Here is a 27957-nt window from a genome sequence, read left to right on the forward strand (position 1 = left end):
GTTTATTGGGTAGAGACTTTCTTGTGAAAAACAACATTTCAATTGATTATGCCAAACGTCAAGTTATCATACATTGCTCAAATCAAGGTGATATTTCTGTACCAGTAACAAATGATCCTCGCGCTCCAACTGTTTCAAGAGTAGCTCTCAGTAGCAATGTCAACATTCAACCCAGTGAACAATTAATTTTACCAGTGACTGTAAATACGAATAAGCAGATAATATACGATGTTATTCTTGAACCTAACTGTAATGTCACGGAGAAAACAAACATTATGATTGCTAGAACTCTAACCAATGTCAAAAACAAAACAGCCACAAATATCACTACATAAAGATGAACCAATAGCATGGGCTTGTACCATTGATAAAATCGAAAATGTATCTGAAGGATTAGTTTCTCATCAGACCATGCATTCAACCAAACAACCTATTTCAAATACAGAGAAAAATTTTGAAGCATCTTCAATGGTAAATAATACAAACACCCTTACAGAAAAACAGTGTAATCAACTTAAGGAATTACTTACAGAATATCAGGATATATTTATGGAACCTGGTAAACGATTGGGATATTCTGAGAAAAGATTTCATACGATTGACACGGGTGACAGTCGTCCCATTTCAGTTCCTGTAAGAAGAATTCCATTTCATTTACGAGATGACATGTCGCGGCAAATTCAGGATATGAAACAACAAGGCATCATAGAAGAGTCAGACAGTCCGTGGCGATTCCCAATTGTCCTTGCCAGAAAACCAGATTCAACATTTCGTATTTGTATAGACTTTCGCAAACTTAATAAAGTAACTCGTAGAGACGCTTACCCGCTACCTCGAGTGGATCAAACTTTGGATAGTCTCTCAGGTGCTACAATATTTAGTACTATTGATCTTAGTACTGATTTAGTCCCATTGGATAAAATTTCGATGCAGAAATGTGCATTCGCCGCACCAGATGGTGGGCTTTATCAATTTCGTCGCATGCCGTTTGGACTAGTAAACGCACCGGCAACCTTCATGCGATTAATGGAATTGGTTTTAAAGGGCCTCCAATGGCAAATTTGTGTACTATATTTAGATGACATTGTTATCTACTCCAAAAATTTCAAGGACCACCTTCGTGATTTGAAAATTGTGTTTGATCGACTTCGTGATGCTAATTTAACACTAAAACCCAACAAGTGCTCATTTGCACAATCAGAAATTAAATATTTGGGACACCAGATTTCTCAATTTGGAATTAAACCACATCCGGATAAAGTCTCGTCAGTTGTTAATTTTCCACGCCCTACTAATGTGACTGAAATTAAATCATTTCTCGGATTAGCTGGATATTACCGCCGATTTATTAAAAACCTTGCCGGAATAAGTAAACCGCTTACTTTGCTTACACAGAAAACGTTGATTTTTATTGGAGTGATAAACTTTCCAAACTCTCAAACAGTGCTTGATAACTGAACCTATACTAAAATTTCCGGATTTCTCCAATGATTTTTATTTACAAACGGATGCTTCTCAATTTGCGATTGGAGCAGTACTTTCCCAATATCATTCAGGAAAAGAACATGCCATAGCCTACGCGTCCAGATCGCTATCTTCAGCAGAATGCAATTATTCAACCATTCAACGAGAATGTTTAGCTATAGTTTGGGCTACTAAAGTATTTCGCTCTTATCTTCTTGGAAGGAAATTTTATCTTTTAACCGATCATCAACCATTGGTTTATCTCAAATCCTCTAAAAGTGAAAATTCAAGATTAACAAGATAGAGTTTAGATCTTGAAGAATTTGACTATGAGATTCAGTATAGACCGGGAAAACATAACGGAAATGCCGATGCCTTGTCGCGCATTCCAGTCAGACAACAACCAGCAACTAAAAGTTCTTCTCTTTCTGTTAAAGCCATCGAAAAACCCAAAGACTATTTTGTTTCCATACTGTCAAGTCAAGTTGTTGAGGAAGCTCAACAGGAAGATTCTCTAATTCAAGATGTTATTCAAATCATACTTAAAACTACTGCAAAACCTTTGAAACCACCACCATCTTTACAACCATATATTCGTATCTGAGACTGTTTACGTGTTAAGAGAGGTATCTTATACAAGAAAGACGAAACTCCTGATGGACGTAATGAAGGACTACTCATCATCATTCCACGATCTCTAGTAGCTGATGTTCTTCAAGTCGCACATGACAATCCGACATCGGGTCATTTAGGTGAAGAACGCACAATCGACCAAATAAGACACAGGTTCTACTGGCCCGGATGGCGCAAAGATGTAAAAGATTATTGTAAACCTTGTTCGATATGTTCCCTACGAAAATCACCAACACCAGGATTAAACGCACCTCTTCATCCTGTTATAGCTCATCGACCTTTTCAGATTGTATCTATGGATTTCCAAGGTCCATTACCAAGAAACAAACGATACATTTTAGTTCTCCAGTGTAAATTTACCAAATATTTAGAAGCATATGCTGTACCTAATCAAGAAGCAGAAACAGTAGCTGAAATTCTTATCGATCGTTTTATACCACACTTTGGAATCCCTGAAGTGATACATACAGACCAAGGTGCATGATTTATGTCGAAGCTTATTACTGATTTGTGTGAGATGTTACACATTCGCAAAACCAAAAATCCTCCTTATACTCCAAGTTTTAATGGACAGGTCGAGCGTTCCAATAAAGTAATCACAGAATCGTTGTCTGCAATGGTTAAACAATGTGCTAAAGGTAAAATAGTTGAATGGGACAAATATATTCCTCTCATTTGTTTAGCTTACAATTCAACAAAACATGCAACCACAAAACATGTCCCTGCAATGCTTGTTTATGGAAGGATTCCGAGAACTTCTATTGATGTTTTATTTGGAACAAATACATCCACAAATCCCGAAACCGTTGACTCTTATGCACAAAATTTGAGAGATCGTTTAAAAGTTGTTTTTGAAGAAGTGAATAGGGATACTAAATTAGCAGCTGAACGACAAAAGATTTGGTTTGATAGAAAAGTAAGAGGAGAAGCCTATAATTTTGGAGATCAAGTATATTTGCGTAGAATGGTTTACAATGAAGGAGAATCAAAGAAATTTGCTGATAGATGGAAAGGCCCATATGAAGTAATCAGTGTTTTAGGCGATGTCACTTACGAAATACTAGATCCCAAGTCTAATCATAAAGTTGTAGTTCACTTCAAAAACTTAAAACCAGCTGATATTCGTGATGCTAAACAAAATGATCTAAAATCCACCAAAGCACTTGAACCTAAACCCGTATCCATATTAAAACCTTCTGTAGATGCTGAACATACCATCAATCCGAGACGTTCTTCCAGAATACCAAAACCTAAAGTACGTTTTGACCCATCGACTTATTAGGTGTTTCTAAGGGGGCAGGGGATGTCATTTAAATTTAATTTAATGAAAAGTAATAATCAAAGAAAGGTTATAGCATATTTGTTTTGAATAATATATTTATTTTACTGTACTAAATATTACATTATGTTGATTTGAATTCGAAATGTCAGGAGACATTTAAACTTAGGGGGGAGGTGTGAAAAACCTTATTTGGTATGTCTATTAGGTATTAGAGAAGTGTGTGTATGAATAGGAGAGTGAGTGATGGGGTAAGATAGTCCGGTTAGTGATGGCGGAATAAACATGTTGACTAATGAAGGAAGTCTTCTTATTTTCCATTGACGAGAGGTCTCCACAGATGTGATCGTCTGTTCAAACCATAGAGTCTATAAAATACATTGTCTGTACCGAATGAGTGGCAGCAATCATAAAACAGTTTTGAGTGTCTCCAGAACTGTCCACAAATTACCAATTACCAATACGACAGAATTATCATTTCGAGTTCCGTTTTTTTTCTTCTTCTTTTACATAAATATGTGGAAAATGCACCGAACCATAATCAGAAACACCATCAAATTTATCGAACGTGATCGAACGATACCATTGTTAGAAATTTGTATGCAAATGTAAATATAAGCATTGTTCAAATACATAGTTTACAAAGTCAAAGGTCAAATTGATGTGGGGATGAGTTAACTGTTTTCCATCAATTAGAACGTCCCTTAAGGTACACAAATCATCTTGTTCGACTGTAAACTATATTCGAGTATGAGATAGTTGTTTAACATGCATTTGCCAAAGCCTGAGAGAACCTGATTGTCTTTAAGATTCGTCACGAGTCCCATTGGACTAAGGAATTATTTGTCAGAATATTGGACGATGCTAAAATATCAATAATGAAACGTGACGTTCCATTGTACATCTAGATTAGTAGATTGTTTAAAGTTACTTGATATGAATAAAAGCAAGAATCTTCTACTGCTACAATGTCCAGTGACGTGCGAGTCTCTATCTATTCTAATGTCTGACCGACAATTTCATGACCACTATCCGTGGCCTTAGGCTGTTGAAAGACTACAGCCCTCACCCACTTCGCCTGTAATACTATTGGTTTGTTTTACACAAATATTTATTTGATTGGTGGATTTTGAAATGAGAAATGAGAATCAAACCCTCCCTTCTCCTTCTAAGGTTGTAGGTTTTGAATCAGGGGGATATGTTCCCAAGTATGGACATTTGCACTTTTCTTGGAGACATTTTATGTGTCGCAGACTATTAAAGAAATGACCCAACTACAATGTAGAGCATCTCATATGACTACACTATACAAGGCTTGTCTAACATTATCTGAGTACTTGGAGAATTATTTGCAGCATTATCAACTCCATTCTATACGCGGCTTGTCTAACATTGTCTGAGTACTTGGAGAATTATTTTCAGCATTATCTAATCCATTCTACCAGAGACCGTGCCTCGTGTCCTATTCCTAGTTTCACTTTCGAAATTACTTTGGGGACATCGTTTTCACGTTGACACCATTTGGGGACACATTCGAAAACAACTGGCTTGGTGGTGGAAGTTCGTGAGTTAATCGATAAGGAAGTGGTTTCTAAATATGATTAAATATTTGTGACATTCTTAATTGATCTTAGGATACACTGGAAACAATTAGTATCAGAGACAATATGAACCACATTTCAAGCTGTGTCCCTTGAGGTCATTGTATCCAGCGGTCATTTAATTAACAATGTCTTTAGTTGACCAGCAGTATTAATTTACGATCTTTACAATGTAAAAATTAAAAACCTTAAACTTATATATGACTAGTCCGAAACAAAGTCAGAAATTATAGGCCCTGTTTAATAGGGATTTTCCACACCTACGATGACTGTAGGGTAGTATAGGGTATCATCACAACTTTTTGTTTAGAATTACGTGACTTTGTGACCCTTGAACTTTTGTCTTCGCCCGCAGTTTTATATAGCCGACAAGAGATCAGTTTTGTTAAAAAAATCTTTGATAGAACTGAGGAGAGGAATGATGGTATAACTGAACTGCTAAAAATATCTATCTCTCCGAATATATTTGGATTTGGCAGATCTGATTTAAATAATATAGGTTTAAAAAAAACCCGCACCTTTAACGGATACAGTTCATGTCATAATTACTAGCTGATCAATTAGAGATCAATCACAGCTATCCATATCAATTTACCAAATGATAATGCGACATCTGGAAGTAAAGACAGTCTGTATTTCGAAAGGTATAGTTTTGTTGCTTATTTTCGCCAAAGGTTAAGTTTAATAACTATCTTTGGCTTTCCGCTGACTTGACTTTGAAACGTAATATTGTAATGAATTGAAGTATTGATAAATTTGGTTCTATAAACTTGTGACTGTTGGAGACTGAGATGTGTATGGGTGTTGAGTTGAATGCCTGTGTACTATATATTGCTTGATTTCCATTCTCTTCGTACAATTTCGACTGGTTAATTCCATGGATTAATTCAGTGCATATTACGATGCCATCAAAATTAAGTGTTTTATGTCACTATCGCAAAAGGTTCTTGGACATCATTAACAGAAGACGCGTAACTGACGATTAGAATGGTGCAGATTGATGCTATTATCAGTGTCCCCAATAAGCATAGAGAATTTCGAAAACCTCTTTACAATCTCTTCAATGATTTTAACTCTTTCAGTCTGGTTTACACTTGTTACCAGAAAGTATATATTAGGAACAATAGACAATTGGAATCAATTTTAACATAAATTCATTAATTGAATGTAGAGCTATAATTAGAATCTAGAGTGATGGTAGAAACAAGGGTTATTATGCTAAGAATACCTCTTGGGTAGTTAATGTAGTTGGGTAGTTTAATGTCTCCGGAAACATCTCGGGTCAACATGCGAATTACTCACAAAAGGAAAATGATAAACCTCGGTCAATATTCTCTCAATTGTAAACTGATAACCTAGATCAACCTCATCGTATTGTAAACTTATAACATAGGTCAACAAATATTACTTCCATATTGTAAACTGATGACATAAGTCAATAAATAATCCTCCATGCTGTAAACTGATAACATAGGTCAACAAATATTGTTCCCATGTTGTAAACTGATAACACAGGTCAACAAATATTACTTCCATATTGTAAACTGATAAACAAATATTGTTCCCATGTTGTAAACCGGTGACCTAGATGAACAATATACTGTATTCACTCCATATTGCAAACTGATACTCATTTTGGTACATATACCGTGAACAGGTACACCAATATGATAAAACATATAACAAGGTGCGTGTGTGTCGATAACATCCCAAAATTCATAATTTTAAATTCAGCTGCTGAATTAAAAAATGTATCTGTCCAGAAAATGGGCTTTTCGAACTTACTTGACATTCACGTAGTGTGGATATTAATGGCTATTGAGGGTGTTACCTCTTGTCTATTCTCGAAAAACTGATATATTTACGTGTAATCAATTAGTTTCAAACTCGTAAAAGAATATTATCGACTCCGTCAGTTCACAGGTTAGTCGTCGTTACGCACTTTCTTTGCATGCAATGAAGTTATCAAAATGACATGGTTTGGTATCGCTGTAAAATTGATGTAACTAGCATTATTGACAATTTCTTGCTCTTGTGTGATATGTATGGTATATATAAGACGAATATACTGATGAGATCTTGCTAAAGTACAAACCCGGCGAATAGGCTGTTACTTTCCTTGACCTCTGTGTACGAAACAGATGGAACGAATTCTGTTGAACCAACTCCATGAAAATATCATAGTTTGGCCTTAATCACAAACTAAGATTTTCAAATCCATTTGCAAGGAATATAGACTGGAGTAAACAACTTAAGTTATAAGTTCTTGAGAGCCGAGATAAAAAATTATTGAACATTCAGGGTGTACTTCTAAATCAATGTGAAATTTGTGACGCCACCAAAGAATCGCAATCTGGCAACAATGTATGTTGTATGGATTGAAATATCAAGTCCAAGGTATTGCTGGCATCAGATGTTTTTGTGTGTGAATCAAGATTTTTCTTAATCACTTTTTATTTGATATTTCTTGGAGGGAAGACATCCTGATACACCAAGATGACGATATGCTTATTTTCTCAACAACCGAAAACTTTCGACATCTTGTTTTGTGATGGTACGTTGAGTGCAGTTTCAGAAGTGTTCCACAAACTTTATTCTGTTCACGCTCTTGTTGAAGGACAAATCTTAACTTTAGTGTATGCCCCGCTTCCCAACAAGAAACAATCAACGTATCAGCGCTTCGTCAACATCCTCCGCAACCTGCACCATGACCATTTTCACTGACTTTGAGAAAGCTGTTCAGAATGACGTACATGTAGTACATGTTTATGACTGTGAACTGAAAGGATGTCTCTTTCGCTATCGACGGGCAGTTTGGCGCAATGTCCAAAAGTGTGGTTTGCAAAGTGCCAGATGTGAACTTATTCTGCTCTACCTCTACTTAGACCTGAACATATCGAAGATTACTGGTCCAATGCCTTTGAAGCTGCTAACATGGAAGATCACTAAGTTACAAAGTTTGCTGACTATTTAACCGAGCAGTGGGTTGAAGGAGAAGACATACATTTGTGGAACCATTTTCACACTGTAGGTCCACGAACCACGAATCATGTTGAGGGGTGGAGCACAAGAATGAACAAAATGACCACCAACCATCCGAACATCTCCAGATTCATCACTCAGATAAAACTGATCAAGCAATGACAGAAGTGACCATCAGTCAGCTCCAGTCTAGTGGTAAGAAACGCCATAGGAAGATACAGTGTCACCAATTGAAGCATGAACTGGGCCGTCTGGAAGTCTGTCTTTACAATAGCAATAAGACAATGATGTAGTATGGAGATGCTGTCTCCCGTCTTGTTGGCTTGTAATGTTGTGTAAATGTATAATAAAATTAATAGAATGAAAATAAATAAAAAATAACGGCTCATTAGTAGAATTTTATCTACCCTAATCCGTATAAACCAACTAATTAGAAAAAATTGTATGAGTATAAATTATATTAAATCATTACTATTGCTCTTGAATCCAAACATCAGTGTGACCTTTTCGCTTATTTGACTATTTGAAACTATAGTTTCACAGGTAATCTAACCAAATTACACAGCTACATATTTCTTTTGAGAATATAATAAGGACGATCTGCATACTTATACTGTCGTCGTTTCATCCGATATGTTTTGCCTTAATTGTAGATGTTCTTTCTGAGTAACGTTACAGATAGCTGAAAGATAGCCGGGAAAACAAAATATATAAACTTTAAATATAGTCTTGTGAAAGAATTGGCAATATTTTTATAATTGTGTATAATTGGATGATATTTTTCAGTGGAGTATAAAGATTATGGGAATATGTAATATGACTAATTTTACCAGCGATGTTCACACTTCATGTAATGTATCCAGACTCATTGACGATACTTGGGGAACCTCTGCTTTGAGTCATTGGGAAGATTTTGTTGTTGGTACATATATAGCATTTATTGGTAAGTCATTTCGATTTCTTTAAATTCATCGAAATTGAATTTGAACCAGATGTTAATAGAATTTGATCCTCGGCTCACTCTATATTTCAGTGGTGCATTATTATTGCCTATGAAAAACCCAAGCATCACTAGTCCTTATTCTGGATTACATTCTGGAGTGGAAGGCAATGTTGCACTATTATTTGCTTATAGGAACGTCAAATATCATATATACTTAGATTAATATTCATTCCACATCGTGGTGCCTTTTTGTTCTATAATTTGGCTTATAGTAACACCAAAAACATTACTTAATTCTGGATTACGTTCGAGAGGGGGTGCAAAGTTGTACTATTATTTGCTCATAGAAACACCAAGCATCACCTTAAAGTGTAATAGTAGAACAAAAATGGTCCATTTTTGCTTATAATATCAACCTTGCGTCACATGGACTGTATAAAAGATACATGTCTTGATATTTTTGTTTCTTGGGTATTTTCTGTACTTCTGATATGTATTGAGAAATACAGACATTAAAAAGACAAACAACAGATGTCAATAATTAAGTCTGTCCAGTGTAAACTATTTAATTATGCTGGATAACGTCTGTGACAGTGGCGTATTATCCTGAACTAATGATGACCCTAATAACCCTTCTATTTACTAATATTAGTAATTATACAGACTAACCCAGGGATTTTCAACCATTTTCTTTCTATTATCCCCCTTCAGTATCCCCCCCCCCCCCCATCCCTTCTAACAATCGTAAGAAATATCGGATGTTCAATGCATACAATCGTAATATCGATAATGTACATTCGCAGCACTTAGCAATTTTTACAGACAATTTCGCACAGTCAGTAATAAGAATTAATTTCTTTTAGCAGCAGGTTCGAAAAATCAGGAATTTTGATTAAAGTTATCGTCATAACATTTTAAATGGAGTCATTTAATGATATACATTGTATATCTTCACATACTTTCACTTTAAATGTTTTTATATTTTCAGTTTGTACGTCTATATTGATGAACTCTCTGATTTTATTTGTTTTGTATCAACATCGATCCAGACTTATGTTCACTGATTATTTCATCGTTTCCTTGGCTATCACAGATTTGGGAAGCCCTTTATTTGCCTATCCGATGGCTTGTACGTCTTCCTATTCTCACAAATGGCTGTACAAAGACATAGGTAAGTGGTTAACTTTATTTTTTACTATAGATGAAATAGTTTTATCACAAAATATAGTGATATCAAGGCCAAATTTAAGCGTGAAAACATAAACTTCATTGGATTCACTAGATTTTTATTTTCTTTCTTTTTTCTTTGCTTTTATAAATTTTGTTCCTTATCTTTGATTCGTTGTTTCTATTTTTGTTTTTTGAATTGTGATTTAATTTGTAGTTTGCTTTACATTGAATATAAATATTGAAGCCCTGTCACACGGGCATGCGGTGAACTATCGATGTGTTTAGATTTAGGCATATACATGGCTTATTGATAACTTACAACGTTTGACGAATACGTTGGCATTAGTATTAACGTCTTGTATAAGTTAAAAGCATGCTGAAACACGCCTATATACGTCAAAGTACGGCGAAAGTAGCGAATCATTTTGTGCATGATTTTGTAAAAAGTGTCGTGGATGGGAAATGGGAAATCAGATATGTATTATGTGGTATCGGGAGTAAATCAATAGAAGGCTATGTGAAAACACCGTATTGGCACTACTGGACATCATTTCTATAGGAAGTTGGGGCAGCGAGGTAAGGGTCGTAATACTTTTGATAATAAAGAAAATATAGAAGACTACTTTCTTTTAACACCACAGTTTTAAACTGTGTCGCTGACAAAAAGTCGGAAAAATAGGGATTTGTTATATTAAAAAAAAAAAAATAGAAAAAAAACCACTAACTTGGCAAATGCATGTCAAAAAACAAGTTTTAAATCAAAATATTCCCGTTGTAAAGTTTTAAATGGAGAATAAGCTTTTATCTTTTGATAGAGCATACAAAAAATAAGAAGTAATTTTAGAAAACGAAAACTGACAAAAGGGGAAAATAATCTTGACATGGTATTTAACTTTAATAAGATAAATTATCAAGTTGTAAAGAAACAAGGATATTCTTGTTTACCTCTCAACGAGTATTCATGTTTAAGATTTGACCTAAAAGCCTTTATTTTTCGTCAGATTCCATATTCACAATGTTAAGCTATTACGATTACGTGACTGCATCTTTCTTGTATCACGGAATTTGATTTGATTGGATTGGATCTTTACAGCCAATCAAAGCTCTCAACAGAAAGACAGTAGACATTGTAGCTTATTGTTTCTGTCGGGACTCTGATTGGTCGTTACATGGAAAAAGCTTCTAGTCATTCGGATGGGACAATAAACCGAGGCCCCTTGTGCTACAGGCTGTGCACGTTAAAAACCCCTCGACAGTTGGGAATCGAAAGAGAGCAGGCTGTCTGGCACAATTTTCCTCGATGCACCCTGCATGGCGTTGCCCGTCTTCATTAGCCCACATGGTGCAGAACTGTAGGACGTAAAACTCAATTTATTTCATTTCATTTTCTTATTGGTCGTGATAGCTTGACATTGTGAAGATCAGTTTCCTATTTATTGATAGCGATTGTGGGGTAGACTAATCTGTATGATGATATATAAACATTATTGTTTTCGGTATTATGCCTACTGGGATGATATTTACGATAATAATTATTCATTTTCAACATATTTACAAATGAAAAAATAAATTTCGCTTTTAAATCGAATTATGCGATTCTAATTATATATAAAAGTTAAAAACGAGGTATTTTTTTATATAACATAACCAGGAATTTGATTTCAAAATGTAACGGATTAAAACAAAGGTCTGTTGTTTTTGATTTGTTAGTAAATGCATGTATTTCATAACATTTAGTAAAGATTACCCACAGTTATCGCTCCTGACTTAATCAAAATATAATATGGACGACTGTGTTGTGACATTGTGGAGTAACTGTGCAATGATAATACTTTGACCATATGATAATGCTTTGACCATATGATAATGCTTTGACTATATTGATATGATAATGTATTGATAATACTTACATTTTAATGCATTAACTATGATGATATGATAATGCATTGATAATACTGTTATAATAATACATTGTTAATACTGATATGATAATGCATTAATTATGCTGATATAATAATGCTGATAGTTAAATGCATTAACTATGATATGATAATGCTGATAGTTAAATGCATTAACTATGATATGATAATGCATGAACTATGCTGATATGATAATACGTACCTATTTACAATTCGCCCAATCTAATATGTAAAATGTTCTGCTGGATCTTTTTCATTCATTCATTCATTCTAATCAATTATCAACGTGGCCATTGATAATTATCAGCATTCATAATTCAACATTATTCATCATCCATCATTTATCAGCATTCACAATTCAACATTATTTATCATTCATCAACTATAATCATTACAATTCCACTCTATTCTTCTTGGGGTTTTCAATCAAATCCTAAGGCCGAAATCCCTATAGGTCCAGTCTGGTGGTGCTAAAACTATTTTTTGTTTTTGCTCGAGCTTTTGTACTCTGTCAACTATATCAGTAACTTGATAACAGTAAGGTTATAAATCACTAAAAGTTGCATATAAAACAATTTTATTTAATTTGTGGATCATGTTTAGTTTGTGGTACATGATTAGTTTGTGGTACAAAGATTTGAGACCGAGTACAGCTGCTTGGTTATGTTATCATGAAACAATTACTATTCACAATTAATATCTTAAAGATCTTGACATTAAATAATAATATTTGTTTTATTGTAACCTGGCTATGATTTGTGGAAATACTTTATCCAGGATACAAAATCTAAAACTCAATTATTTGATATTACAAAGTATTCCACGAAGACCAACAAGTTACATATCCAATTACCTATTCAATATCTATAAATCATTTGAATACAAAATGTAAATAGTGAGGTCACTACGTATTTTCTCCTCCAAAATAATAGTTATATTCGTGTACTATTATGAAAATAATTCTGATAAACAAAATAGTTTAAAAGAAAATTCTTGAGCCAGAACCACAATATATCATTCATTTTTAATTCAGGGTGTTTCTCCCACAGCAAGATCCAAATGGCCGGGTGAATGATTTTCTAAATCGAGACCAACTTCTCTTGAACCTTTTCCATCTTGATGGTGATTCAGTGACTGTAAAATGAAGAAGTCATAAGATAAGAATATGGACATAATTAAAGGAATGTTAACAACACCATGAGTGGGTTTTTTTTAAATAGTAAGATAATAGTTTCTGGAAAATTCAAAATCATATTAAAAAGGCTTTTCAAGTATTAAATTAAATTCCCTCAGAAGGTGTGAATCGTTCATTTTTCTAGACATGTTAAAGTATCAACTCACCAGTTAATTCTTGTAACCGTTTTGTTAATATTCTGCCCGCTTCCTCCACCTTCTTTTTTAAAGTTTCAATGAATGTTGATGAGGTACTGGTACTAAGTCGAAATGGTGCTGGTGAGATGATCTTCGGATGAATAAAATGTAGTGCCTTATACAATAAAGAGGAAACGGCCCCTAACCTTTGAAGGGTTTTGATAATGGCAGGATCTGAAATAGAATATGTAATGGGTAATGGGTAAGAAATATTAATTGATTTCACTTAAAGCACATATGATGTTGAAGATTTGGGGTTTTCTTGTAAAGAATAGAGTATAATTTTAACTTTTCATAATCAGAATCAGGTGGTTATGTAACAATCTGTAATGACCTCATTCTGCTTCCCATTCTAATATTATACAATGAAATCCATACAAATTACCTTCCAGTACCTTAATAAAAATTTACCTACCATCTAATATAGGAACTGATGGTTGGTTGTCTAAATCATTTGTTTCCAATGTTTCTGAAAAATTACAACAATCAAAATACTAACATTTTTCGATTAATCTCAAATAAAACAAAGTATAATATATATTCTATTCTATTATATTAAATGAATTGAAATTATCATTAGAGTACATTGCATGGAAGAACTGCTCAGAGGTGGAGGTTATATATACAAAGGGGATAAAGATGACAAATGGATCATGATCGTGATGAGGATAAATACCAAATTCACGACAAGTAGGAGGTAAGCAAATGATGCTGACGGTATATCGAGAATGGCTAATCTGGATGATGAATGGTACATGGTAATGATGATGACGTTGATGATAGTGATTTGGATGGGGATGACTAAATAAATTACATACCAGTGTTGGTGATAACTTTGAACGGGCTATTCAAGTCGTCACCCGCTTCCTCCAAGAGGTTGTACAATGAAATGAGAAATGAAAATGATGAGTTTGAATCTAAATGAAATGATGGATCTGAAATGGAGGATGAAATGAAATGATTGGCCTTTTCCAACATGTAGGAAGCGATCGTAACTTTCTGCAAAGCTCGAGCAATAGCTATATCTGAAATAATATAAATTCACTGTTATAGGAAAATGAACAGAATGCTTGGACTCTTCCTATTTACTAATAGAATAACTATATTGAAATTATTGCTTTATCTCTATAGGCGTGTGATAGTACGATGGCTTGAATGACAAATCATTTTCACTCAAAATTCCATTCGACCTAGTACATTGGTACGGCTTATTCGGGAAAGATCATTGCCCAGATATTTGTGACCAGCTGGTATTAAGAATCCTTATGAACCTAAGTTGTTATCATTGTAACATAAAGTTGTTTCTTTCATGTTTTTAAGACTCAATTATTTGATGGTAAATTAGCTCTGAGGTGAACTATTGGATATTCTTACCAAGTGGTAGAGAAACTGGTTGTAAATTATCTGAGCCTCTTGTTGCATTTAAATCTTCTGTGTTTTCTGTCGCCATTTTACCTGAAATAAATATTTAAATTGGATCTTGAATATATCGATCTATTCCTCTCAGATATTAACTCTGTATTATTTTTCATTTATATCTGTTTAACGTTTAATCGTTCAATCAGTTGTAGAGTAACCTTCATTTCGTGCTTTATAAGATTTATATAATACAATAATATAAGTATTAAAATACTCCATCAATATATACCCACAGTATATAATTTTGTTTTACAAGTTAAATTGAGATAAACTTATTGTAACGTTTGAGCTAAATATTTAACAAAGTGGAGCTATAAGAAAGATCGTAGTCATTAAAACGTGTTTGTCGTCAATCTCAAGTTTGTAGAGTCTAATTTTAATATAAATCTATGAGCAAATGTTGTTTTGGTTCCAGGTTCTTAGAAAACGAACCAATATACCAGCAATCTGATCGGTCAGTCACTAAAATTGAGTTTATAGATTAACTAATTAGATGGAATGACTATGTTTTATAATGTTGATTGTAGGTCTATCTTAGTTATGTTTTTAAGAAACAATTTTCATTTAATTTATTTTATAACTTACCTGAGAACAGAATCAAAACAGAATGAGTTTTCTTCACAAATATAATATAGTTGTATCAAAAACTAAGGTTTATCTTGATGTATCCAAACAAGACAATGATCACTAGAGGTGACAATCGACATGACGTCATGGCAACAATAACGTTACGTTATACTATAAAATTGGTACAAAATAATAATAATAATAATAATTTTAACGTTACGATACTTTGGTTTGGTCAATAATTGAAAGGTACCAACCCCATTGTGGTAGAATTTTTTTATTTGCAATCAACAGAAGAGTATGAAATAGTATTGAATCCATTTGAAAATCACGAAACTTAAAAATTAAACGACCGTAGATGTTTCTGAGTTTGAAATAATGTAAGATTTAGATGTTCTTTACTCTCTGGCTTTTCATTTATTTTAATTGTGAAAAACACCGACATATTTGCTCCCATGACTCGAGTCCATAGGCTGGAATCAAACTTGATATTCTCGAGTATTTTGCAAACCTATTAATCATTCATTAAATACCATCATTATAATTCAACACTTTTTATCATTCATCTTCTATTATCTATCATCAATGCATATTCATTCATGATTTTAATCACCATTTATTCACCACGTCCGTCATCATTCATCACCGCCATTGTATTATCATTACAATCATGATCCTCCCGCAAGGAAATTTAAGTTTAGGTTTAATTTGTTTTTTCGTGTCAATCTTCTTTAACGAAAAAGCAATACAGCTCTTATATTATTTATACAAAACTCATTTCATTTTTTATAGACTGATATATATCCTTTTTTATTATGAGAAAATCGTTTATTTTTTATTTTGGTTTTGTTTTTTCTGTCATTAAACCAATAGTTTTTATTTCTGAAACTCAGTTAAGGTGATATATTTTTTAATCTAATAAAATCTAAGTGATCTTTGGACAGATAAAGAGGTGATATCTGTAAGATATTTACCATTCTAGATGATATTTTTATGATTATTCTCTTGTCTTCCTCCTATATCTTCCTATTTAGGGAGGAATCTTCTTAATCAAACCAATGGAGAAGAAGAATTTTTTTCATTTCCTAACTATTTTGAATAACTCCTGACTTAAAACATTAAACTATGTCAAATTCTTCTCGACAACTTCAAAATTTAACATCCATTTTAGAAGTTAAAATTGCCGATTGAAAAAAAAACAGATTGCTTCACTTGAAATATATGGTCCTATCGAGAAATTGCGAATGTTTAGCACCATGGAAATTAAAATAATGAAATTAGACATGTTCTCTTTTAATCATCGATTTTAACCTGTAGTATCACTGTAGTATCACTTGTAGATCTCCTTAGAATAAACCTTTCTCGGATATGTTATTCAGTTTTGAAATCAAAATATTCCCGTTGTAAAGTTTTAAATGGAGAATAAGCTTTTATCTTCTGATAGAGCATACAAAAAATAAGAAGTAATTTTAGAAAACGAAAACTGACAAAAGAGAAAAATAATCTTGACAAGTTGTTAAGATATAAGGATATTTTTGTTGACCTCTCAACGAGAAATCATGGTTAAGATTTGACTTTTGAAAAAGCTTTATATTTTCGTATTATTCTTATAAGATGTTATCTTCACGATGTTAAGCTATTACGAAATTCGTCTTATACCTTGACCGCACGTATCTTGTATCACGGAATTCAGCGATTTGATTGGATTGTACGCCAGCTATACAGCCAATCAGATCAATCGACAGAAAGACTAGTCATTGTGGCTTATTGTTTAGAAACACTCTGTCGGGACTCAGATGGGCCGTATTCAATAACGTACAATCCAATCAAATCGCTGAATTCCGTGATACAAGAAAGGTGCAGTCAAAGTATAAGACGCAGTTCAACATTGACATTGTGAAGATGACATCTTATAGGAATATAACAAAAAAATAAATATGATATTATTATGATAGTATTATGCCTACTGGGATGATATAATTATTCATTTTCAAATACATTTCACTTTTAAATCAAATTATGTGATTCTAATTATATTTAACATTGCAGTTATCGTTCCAGATTTACTCAAAAAATAATATCTACGACTGTCTTGTGACATTGTCACATTATGCTGACATAATTGTTTTTTACTATGCTGACATAATAACTTTTAACTATGCTGACATGATAATTTTTAACTATACTGATATGATAATTCTTAACTATTCTGACATGATAATTTTCAACTATGCTGACATGATATGATGATGCTTTGACTATCTGATATGATAATGCTTTGACTATCTGATATAATAATGCCTGGAATATACTGATATGATAATAATTGAGCTATACTGATATGATAATACTTTGACATTACTGATATGATAATAATTGAGCTATACTGATATGATAATGCTTTGACAATACTGATATGATAATGCTTTGCTTATCTGATATGATAATCTATGATGTTAACTGTTCAAAACCTGTGTAGTTAATTGAATTAATCGCTCATCTTCTTTATCATCACCATCGTTATCATCATTTATCAACATTATCATCCATTATTCAACACTATTTATCATTCACCAACTATCACCATTCGCAATTCAACACTATTCATCATTCATTAACTATCATCATTCGCAATTCAACACTATTCATCAACTATCGTCATTCGCAATTCAACATTATTCATCATTCATCAACTATCATCATTCTTAATTCAATACTATTCATCAATGCTAAGACTTATTTTCTCGTGATTTAGTTATCTGTCCACAGTTGCGTATTGACTATGTTGAGAGTGGGAGGGGTGTGTTATTAGACAATACCCCAACCCCAAACTCTCATCGGACTTGTGAAAGGTCAAATGGAGCCTTCTTAATGCTCAAAATTCATCATTGACCAACTGAAATCCGTTGGCTTTTGGGGGCTGCACCTTTCATTTTAACCCATCAGCCACACCCCTACCTGTTCAGGAGACAGTAACTTGGTAACAGGAAGGTATTAAATCACTAAAAGTTGCATAAAACATTTTTTTTATTAAATTTGTGGATCATGTAGAATCACATCTTTAAGATCATGACATTAAATAATAATATTTGTTTTATTGTAACCTGGTTATGATTTGTGAAAATACTTTATCCAGGATACAAAATCTAAAACTCAATTATTTGATATTACAAAGTATTCCACGAAGACCAACAAGTTACATATCCAACTACTTATTCAATATCTATAAATCATTTGAATACAAAATGTAAATAGTGAGGTCACTACGTATTTTCTCCTCCAAAATAATAGTTATATTCGTGTACTATTATGATAATAATTCTGATAAACAAAATAGTTTAAAAGAAAATTCTTCAGCCAGAACCACAATATATCATTCATTTTTAATTCAGGGTGTTTCTCCCACAGCAAGATCCAAATGGCCGGGTGAATGATTTTCTAAATCGAGACCAACTTCTCTTGAACCTTTTCCATCTTGATGGTGATTCAGTGACTGTAAAATGAAGAAGTCATAAGATAAGAATATGGACATAATAAAAAGAATAATTGCAGCACCATGGTTGGCATCCAAATAGTTGGAGAATAGATTTTATCGAAATAGTTTCTTGACCTTACAAGTAATAAAATAAATTCTTGTTCATAGAAGGTGTGAAACTTTCTTTTTTTTTGACCTGTTAAAGTATCAACTCACCAGTTAATTCTTCTAACCGTTTTGTTAATATTCTGGCCGCTTCCTCCAACTTTTTCTTTAATGTTCCAATGAATGATGATGAGTTACTGTTACTAAGTCGAAATGGTGCTGGTGAGATGAGTTTTGGGTGAATTAAATGTAGTGCCTTGTACAATAAAGAGGAAACGGCCCCTAACCTTTGAAGGGTTTTCATAATGGCAGGATCTGAAATAGAATATGTAAATGATTATTGGGTAAGAAATATTAATTGATTTCACTTAAAGCACATCTGATGTTGAAGATTTGGGGTTTTCTTGTAAAGAATAGTGTGTAGTTTTCAGAATCAGGTGGTTATTTAACAATCTGTAATGACCTCATTCTGCTTCCCATTATAATATATTATACAATGAAATCCATACAAATTACCTTCCAGTACCTTAATAAAAATTTACCTACCATCTAATATAGGAACTGATGGTTGGTTGTCTAAATCATTTGTTTCCAATGTTTCTGAAAAATTACAACAATCAAAATACTAACATTTTTCGATTAATCTCAAATAAAACAAAGTATAATATATATTCTATTCTATTATATCAAATGAATTGAAATTATCATTGAGCAAGAGTACCTTGCATGGAAGAACTGCTCAGAGGTAGAGGTTATATATACAAAGAGGATAAAGATGACAAATGGATAATGATCGTGATGAGGATAAATACCAAATCCACGACAAGTAGGAGGTAAGCAAATGATGCTGACGGTATCGAGAATGGCTAATGTGGATGATGAAAGGTACATGGTAATGATGATGACGTTGATGATAGTGATTTGGATGGGGATGACTAAATAAATTACATACCAGTGTTGGTGATAACTTTGAACGGGCTATTCAAGTCATCTCCCGCTTCCTCCAAGAGGTTGTACAATGAAATGAGAAATGAAAATGATGAGTTTGAATCTAAATGAAATGATGGATCTGAAATGGAGGATGAGATGAAATGATTGGCCTTTTCCAACATGGAGGAAGCGATCGTAACTTTCTGCAAAGCTCGAGCAATAGCTATATCTGAAATAGTATAATTTCACTGTTATAAGAAAATGAACAGAATGCTTGGACTCTTCCTATTTTGCTCTTTGAATAACTATATTGAAATTATTGCTTTATCTCTATAGGCGTGTGATAGTACGATGGCTTGAATGACAAATCATTTTCACTCAAAATTCCATTCGACCTAGTACATTGGTACGGCTTATTCGGGAAAGATCATTGTCCAGAGATTTGTGACCAGTTGGTATTAAGGATCCTTATGAACCTAAGTTGTTATCATTGTAACATAAAGTTGTTTCTTTCATGTTTTTAAGACTCAATTATTTGATGGTAAATTAGCTCTGAGGTGAACTATTGGATATTCTTACCAAGTGGTAGAGAAACTGGTTGTAAATTATCTGAGCCTCTTGTTGCATTTAAATCTTCTGTTTTCTGTCGCCATTTTACCTGAAATAAATATTTAAATTGGATCTTGAATATATCGATCTATTCCTCTCAGATATTAACTCTGTATTATTTTTCATTTATATCTGTTTAACGTTTAATCGTTCAATCAGTTGTAGAGTAACCTTCATTTCGTGCTTTATAAGATGTATATAATACAAAATATAAGTATTAAAATACTCCATCAATATATACCCACAGTATATAATTTTGTTTTACAAGTTAAATTGAGATAAACTTATTGTAACGTTTGAGCTAAATATTTAACAAAGTGGAGCTATAAGAAAGATTGTAGTCATTAAAACGTGTTTGTCGTCAATCTCAAGTTTGTAGAGTCTAATTTTAATATAAATCTATGAGCAAATGTTGTTTTGGTTTCAGGTTCTTAGAATACGAACCAATATACCAGCAATCTGATCGGTCAGTCACTAAAATTGAGTTTATAGATTAACTAATCATATGGAATGACTATGTTTTATAATGTTGATTGTAGGTCTATCTTAGTTATGTTTTTAAGAAACAATTTTCATTTAATTTATTTTATAACTTACCTGAGAACAGAATCAAAACAGAATGAGTTTTCTTCACAAATATAATATAGTTGTATCAAAAACTAAGGTTTATCTTGATGTATCCAAACAAGACAATGATCACCAGAGGTGACAATCGACATGACGTCATGGCAACAATAACGTTACGTTATACTATAAAATTGGTACAAAATGATAATAATAATAATAATTTTAATGATACGATACTTTGGTTTGGTCAATAATCGATAGGTACCAACCCCACTGTGATAGAATTGGTTTTTCTTCAATTAACAGAATAGGATGAAATAGGCCTAACAAAGATCAAATTAAAGAATTATCCCCTTATCTTGAATTCATTTAAAAAATCTTAAAACTACGTATGATGTGTTGTTTGATAATTTTAAATCTTGGACCTTGGATGATTCCGATTCTGAAATAGCGTAAGATTGAGATGTTGTGTTCCTTCTTTCATCTATGTTGACTGTAGGGAACCGGCCATATTTGCTCCCATGACCCGGGCCAGGGGCCAGAATCGAACACGATAATCCCAAAATGTCGAGCCTTTCGCAAACTCTGCTTATCATTCATTAAATATCATCATTCATATCTATTCATCTACTATCATGCATCATCATTGCATAATCATTCATGATTTTAATCATCATTCATCCAACATCATCCATTATGTCCGTCATCATTTATTATCGCCATCATTATTAAACTTCAACGATCATTCAGAAAGGATATTTTACAAGTTCAATTTTGTTTTTTATGTCAATCTTCTTGAGAAAAAAAAGCAATTCAGCTCCTATATTATTTATAGGATACCAAACTCATTTGATTTTTTACAGACTGATATATATCATTTTTTATTTTGAGAAAATCGTTTTTCAATTTTGGTTTGTTACGCGTTAACGAAAAATAAATTTCCACTAAAACTCAGTTAAGGTGATCTATTTATTGATCTAATAAATTCTTGGCAAAATTTTGAGTGATCTTTGGACAGATAAAGAGATGAAGTCTTTAAGATCATACCTTTATGATTATTCGGGTGTCTTCGTCCGTCTCCTGAGATAAGACATTAATTGCGACTGCATTACAACCTTGAAAATTAAAATAGTGAGCGACTTGTCCATCACATTACAATACCTTGACTGTAATAGTCTTTCTTGTATGACGGAAGTTTGTATATGTATCGATATTATTGGATTGCACGATACTGAATACAGTCAACCATAGTCCTCGACAAAAATGGTAAAGAACCCAGCTGTGTGTGTATTCAAGAGCTGAATTCGGTATCCTACAATTCAATCAAATCATAGGACTATAATGATCAAATGAATGCATTTGCAAATTTCCCTTTATGAAAAAGATTGATGTCAAGGTATTAAACGAAGTTCGCAATAGCTTGACATTGTGAACTGTGGTATACTGTGATCTTGCGATAATCAATAATGATCAAAGTAAACTTCATAAATTCAGTGTTGGATGCCACTTCTCTGGTTGTAATCTTCAAATTCCGACTCTAAGACAGCTTAAGACCTTTATTAAAACTAATGGCACATGTTGCCAACTGATATATACTAAATCAATGATTAAATTGTTTTTTTTTTTACTGGTAGGATGTCAGATAAATGGATTTTTGGGTTTCTATTTTGGTATATGTGGTATGGAAACATTGGCTGTAATGAGTTTTGTGAGATATATTAAAATATGTCATAGACGATACGGTAAGTACGTCCAAAATCTTCATGATATAAAGCGCAAAGATGAATAGTAGAATACCTAGAGAAATGACTGAATCAATAATCAAATCCATGAATTTTATTGGTCAGAATACCTGAATATCTTGGACCAAACAGAAGAGAATATGAACATACTTGATCAATTCATAAAGGCCAAGGACTCGTATGATGCAAAAGAGGGGGTCGAGTTGCCAATTTTAACGGTATCGCTTCGCAGTTTGCGAGTCAAGACGAATTCTTTCATAGAGGATGGCCACGGGCGCATTATTATCAGTAAATATATAGATTGACATCCTTCAGATTATCAAATATAGCATTATGCCCGAGGCAACATAAGATCGTGTCCAACTGCCAAAAACAATGTTGCGATCGAGACTTCTAACGCAAAAAGCCATTAAACCACTGTATCAATATCCGACTGTGATAATTTATAAGAACGGAAGATTATTAGTGTACTTTATCTCTTAATCAATAAAGAACCTTCAACTATCTTTTATTTTATTATTGTCGACCTCGAAGCGAAATTACCGTTAATTTACCGGAAATAAAAGATAACGTTTTGAATTCAAAATTGAAAAGATATTGGCACTTTAATTGCTTATGATTTTTGTACTTTTAGCATAGTACTGGATTTTTATTTTCGATATAAGGCAATGAAAGGGGCTCCAATGAATAATTTTGCAACCCAGTATTTCCCTGTCGACAATCTAGGTTGGAGGGTTTTGCTAGCGCAAGGGTGTTGTACACGTTCAAGATTACCTGAGATATTCAAGGGGGTGACTGATATTTCTCTGAATAGCAGTTCCAAGGGGCGTACGTTGGATACCTCTTTTGTTTTGCCTAGTTTAACACACACATTTTTATTTTTTCTCTTACAGCCGCCAGATTGAATGATTGTTGGACGTATTTCATGATAATTGCTATATATGTGAGTTGTGCAATCATCGCAGGATGTCCGTTTTTTTCGTGGGGAGAATATGATTTGGAAATATTCGGTACCTCGTGTTCAGTAGTTTGGAGGAAAAGAGATTTGGGATATATTACATTCATCATGATAACGTGTTTAGTCATACCCTTTTTTGTGATGTGTGCTTCGTATATTGGAATTGTACGAGTAACAAGGTGCTATGCGAAAGCGTCTAGATCCAAACATTCGTGGTCTAAGAGTGAACTGAGACTAGTGAAGGTATGTACTGCTTCTTCTATTGTTAGTATATGTAATGGTAATCGAATCATGATAACTTCATTGTGGTATGTGCTCGATATTGCCAATAATCACTTGTTTTGTAATTGCTTTACCTACTGATAGAGCCCAATCTCTGATTATTAGTATCACTTTTTAGAATCAAGATATGACGTAGGTTATCGTCGAGAACAACAAGTAAAGTATCAATAGGAACCTGAAGGTGACAACAGTCTTAATCTTCATAATATGGTTTTGTCTAATTGCAAAGAAATAATGTTGTACAGGAAGTTAATATTGACGTCAACTCCGACGACATTCCTTAACAATCTGACCACAGAAAACTGCCTTTGTCCCAAGCGAAGTTCTCTGTAACTATGAGAATTCATGTTACATTTAAGAGGCAGACTTAGACCTTGAACGGACTATTTTATTTTTCAAAAGGGAATATGGTACAATAATTCTAACCATACGTAGAAGTAATTTGTGAGATATTTTGATGAAAATAAATCAGTTTCATCAAATTCCTTGAATATGATTGCTCCTTGAATGCTATTATCTATCCACTGTTTCACTTTTTGATATCTGGGGACATATAATGTTAACATGCGCAGGTAAATATTTAGCCGACTGTTTTCTGATGTTACACCTCTAGTTTGTATGGAAACAATTATAGTAATAATATATTGAAAATATCTAATGTCGTCTTAATTCAATAAAGACATTGTTATTGTCGGGCTCTATCTGAAATTTTGAAAAGCTGTTAATTGTAAACAGAGCATCTTAACAAAGCCAAACAATGTATCGTACATACCGGATACGGAACTATAGAAATCTTTAACAAAGGTTAATTTTGATATTGTTTTCTTGATGAAAGGAAAGGTGTTTTCAACCTTTCAAAATCAAGATATGGTTTCAAGAAATACTATAGCTGCAAAGCAATTTTTCAATACATGGGTGTGTACTTAAGTTAGTCATTCACTAAAGCTTTTTAGTTCGATTGTGTTGCAATGGCATCTGCCTATCGTCTCAATACGTCAATTATAGCATGTCTAAAGTTCGATCATTATTATATACCATAATTATTGTCACACCCAGAATTATTATAAATATAAGATAAATATGTCATGTTAATGTTTACTTTAATAGTCAATATAACTTATTTCACTTCATTGTATCACTGTTTAAAATGATAATTAGAATTCGTGTCCGTCTACATCCTCTTTAAAAGTAGTAACTCTTGTTTTATGAACTGCAACTGGCTATAAATTTGTCAAAATCCTTATTCCAACTATTCAACTATAGACCTAGACTATTTTAGATTTTGTTATGGTGAAAATTCTCAAATACTGGCGATGCAAAGTATGATTGAAACAAACTCCCATGAAAATGGACAATTAATTTATGCCTGGTCCAAAATACAGTTGATATCCGCATAGCACATCCGGGGAACTGGACATGTGGACAATGCCAGAGTTGTCTGGTATATGAGCTTCATTCTACAATGAAACTACAAAGAAATTTTAAGTTCATCTGAGGTTAACTAAAATAAAGAATTCCATCGTGCTATGTGATAAATTAACAAATAAATAATGATGTCTCCACATGATCAACTAATGTGTTATAAAAGTTCTTTACCGTAAACAATACAGTTTTACATATTTTTCCCACGCGTTTCAGTCTTTATACAATCTCGGCAAATTAAGAAAATCAATAGACGAATAAATAGAGAGTGTTCTTTAAAAACAAAAAAATGAAAGTAAAGGAAATGTTAGGGACTTTTTGTTTACGTTATCCACAAGTTAGCGGAACTAAGTTAAGGATATTGTAGAGAGGTTTTCTAAACTTTTTACGTGTATCGGGGAAACTGATAGCATCGATTTACACCATTTCCATTTTCAATTAAATTCTATGGTCCTCATATATTTTTAGCAGCTTTTTGAATAGTGACGGCATAAATTGAAAAGATTGGTGGAATTTGAAGAACCAGAGACATCTGAGGGAAATGTGAAAGGTGCAAATTGGTGCTATCAGCCGATACAACTGAGAAGTATAGAAAAGCTCTTACAAAAACCTAAAACATCAGAAGAAACCGTGTAAGAAATCGGACTAAGCTAGTTGACTGGCGTTCCATAGTACCTTATCCGGTCGGTCGTAGTCGACCTAAGCGACACTCTTATAAAAAATTACTAGTCCGAACTGCGATCAATTCGACGGGCGCGTGTCCACGCGAATGTCGAAGTAGAACTTGAAGATCTGATGGCATCTGGTGGTAACAGCGACCTTGTAGTTAATCTAGCTAGTTAACAATCCATTAGCTTTGATACTCTACAAGTTCTAATCTCAATTTAAATCAGAATTTAGATTAAGTTGGATAAGAAAGTTTTTAAAATGAATTTCATTGTAGTGAAATTATAGTGCCTTTGACGTGATCATTCAGTCATTGCCCTAGTGATTCATTTATAAGGTGGTATAAACATAAGCTATATAGCGTTTTATAATCACGCAATATACAATTTAATCCTTTTCACATTGATCACTTTATACAATTCAGAGCTGTGGTGAACAGCAACTGTTCATACTGTTTTTCGGGGCCAAATCATTTACTGCATTCACTTAAAGTTTTAGCGTTATACTCAAAGCACAGATCTAACGCCCCTTAAAATCCAACATGGATGTTCACAGCTATAGACACAATGGTGGTTTTCTGTTTTCAGAATGGCATATGTGCTATCGATAGACGATATATCTGCTGGTAAAGAAAATACTGCGACCACCGTGCCGCCTCTTTAAGGTTGTGGTCGTCCTCCTCTAAACATGTATTTTTATTCAAATTCAGTAGTTCAGAAGTTCAAATAAAAGCTATCAATCACTAACAGTATTGTGGTGATCGATTTTTTATTATTTAAACTGCGTCAAGACAATCTGTCTTAATCCAAACTGTCTGAAATACAATTTTATAAATCTCACTGATTTCATAACATTCATTACAATGACATTTTCATTCTGACCACAATAAACAAACTGCCATGTGAAAAGCATGGTTTTGTATAATCATCTTCTTGTCACAGTTATTTATTTGAACTTTGACAGGTTGACGTCATCTTTCAGTTCTTCCAAAAGGGTTGCACATGAATCCAGGACTAGATGGACAAAAAAATAAGGATCTCAAACCACCAAGGAAGCTTCCCCTCTGAGTCATTCTTTTGGACACGAATTGGTAAACCACTACAAATGTTGTCATCTATAAATGTAAAAATCCTCGCCCGTAAATGTCATTTTCATTATAACCATATCACTATAAAACAACTGCTAATCTAAAAATATGTTTTATAATTTGCAATAATTGACTATTCGTAAGGAAGCCGTTGCGCCGGCGTTATAGGAGGGGTCAGGGAGCAAATTTTGCATAATCGAATGAACTGTTGCATGTTTATTGCCCTAGACTTTGTAAAAACACATCATATTTGGTTTGTAGACACGTTTTTAAGCTATTGGTATGCTAGTATTTATTGGTGAGTTAGTACGAATTCCCCTCCCCTACCCCCTGCTCGGCCCCCTGAAATGCTACTGGGTGTATGTTATCTTGCTTGGCAAGCTATCTTTATTTTTTGCATTGATAAGCTAAAGAAATGCTTATATACTAAAATGTAAGTGCAATATTAACCCGAGTATATGTTTTGTATTTTCAGACTACCTTGTTCATGTGTATTGCCTTTGTATCAGCTTGGATGCCTTACGCAGTAATAAGCATGTTAAGCGTGCTGTACGATAGAGAAGTGGTAACAGAAGATATCAGTATTGTCCCTCATCTGGTAGCCAAATCCTCACATCTTCTCAATCCAGTAGTTTATTTCTTTATGAACAATAAATACCAGAGATATGTAGTGGGCATGGTACGTAGAATGTGTAATTGTAAGAAAGAACCAACAGAAGAAACACGAATGACTTCAGGGGGAGAACTTGTTTCGTCAAATAAGCAG

At 33.4% G+C, this 27957-nt stretch overlaps 2 protein-coding genes across 2 annotated transcripts; both read left to right on the plus strand.

Annotated features, from left to right (window-relative positions):
• Window positions 1-297: 297 nt before the first annotated feature.
• On the plus strand, window positions 298-10357 carry LOTGIDRAFT_152765 (hypothetical protein; the record flags this gene model as incomplete). Its single annotated transcript, XM_009053285.1, has 4 exons — window positions 298-633; window positions 8746-8902; window positions 9891-10073; window positions 10287-10357. 4 exons carry the CDS (start codon window positions 298-300, stop codon window positions 10355-10357), a joined length of 747 nt encoding a protein of 248 aa, XP_009051533.1.
• On the plus strand, window positions 9875-27861 carry LOTGIDRAFT_72363 (hypothetical protein; the record flags this gene model as incomplete). The annotated part of the gene is made up of 4 exons (XM_009053093.1): window positions 9875-10073; window positions 22669-22776; window positions 23670-23946; window positions 27630-27861. Coding segments are annotated over 4 exons (816 nt in total), but the record flags the coding sequence as incomplete, so codon positions are not given.
• Between the last annotated feature and the right edge of the window lie 96 nt (window positions 27862-27957).

Source organism: Lottia gigantea (assembly GCF_000327385.1).
Source record: "Lottia gigantea unplaced genomic scaffold LOTGIsca_2, whole genome shotgun sequence".
In the NCBI taxonomy this organism is placed as follows: domain Eukaryota; kingdom Metazoa; phylum Mollusca; class Gastropoda; family Lottiidae; genus Lottia; species Lottia gigantea.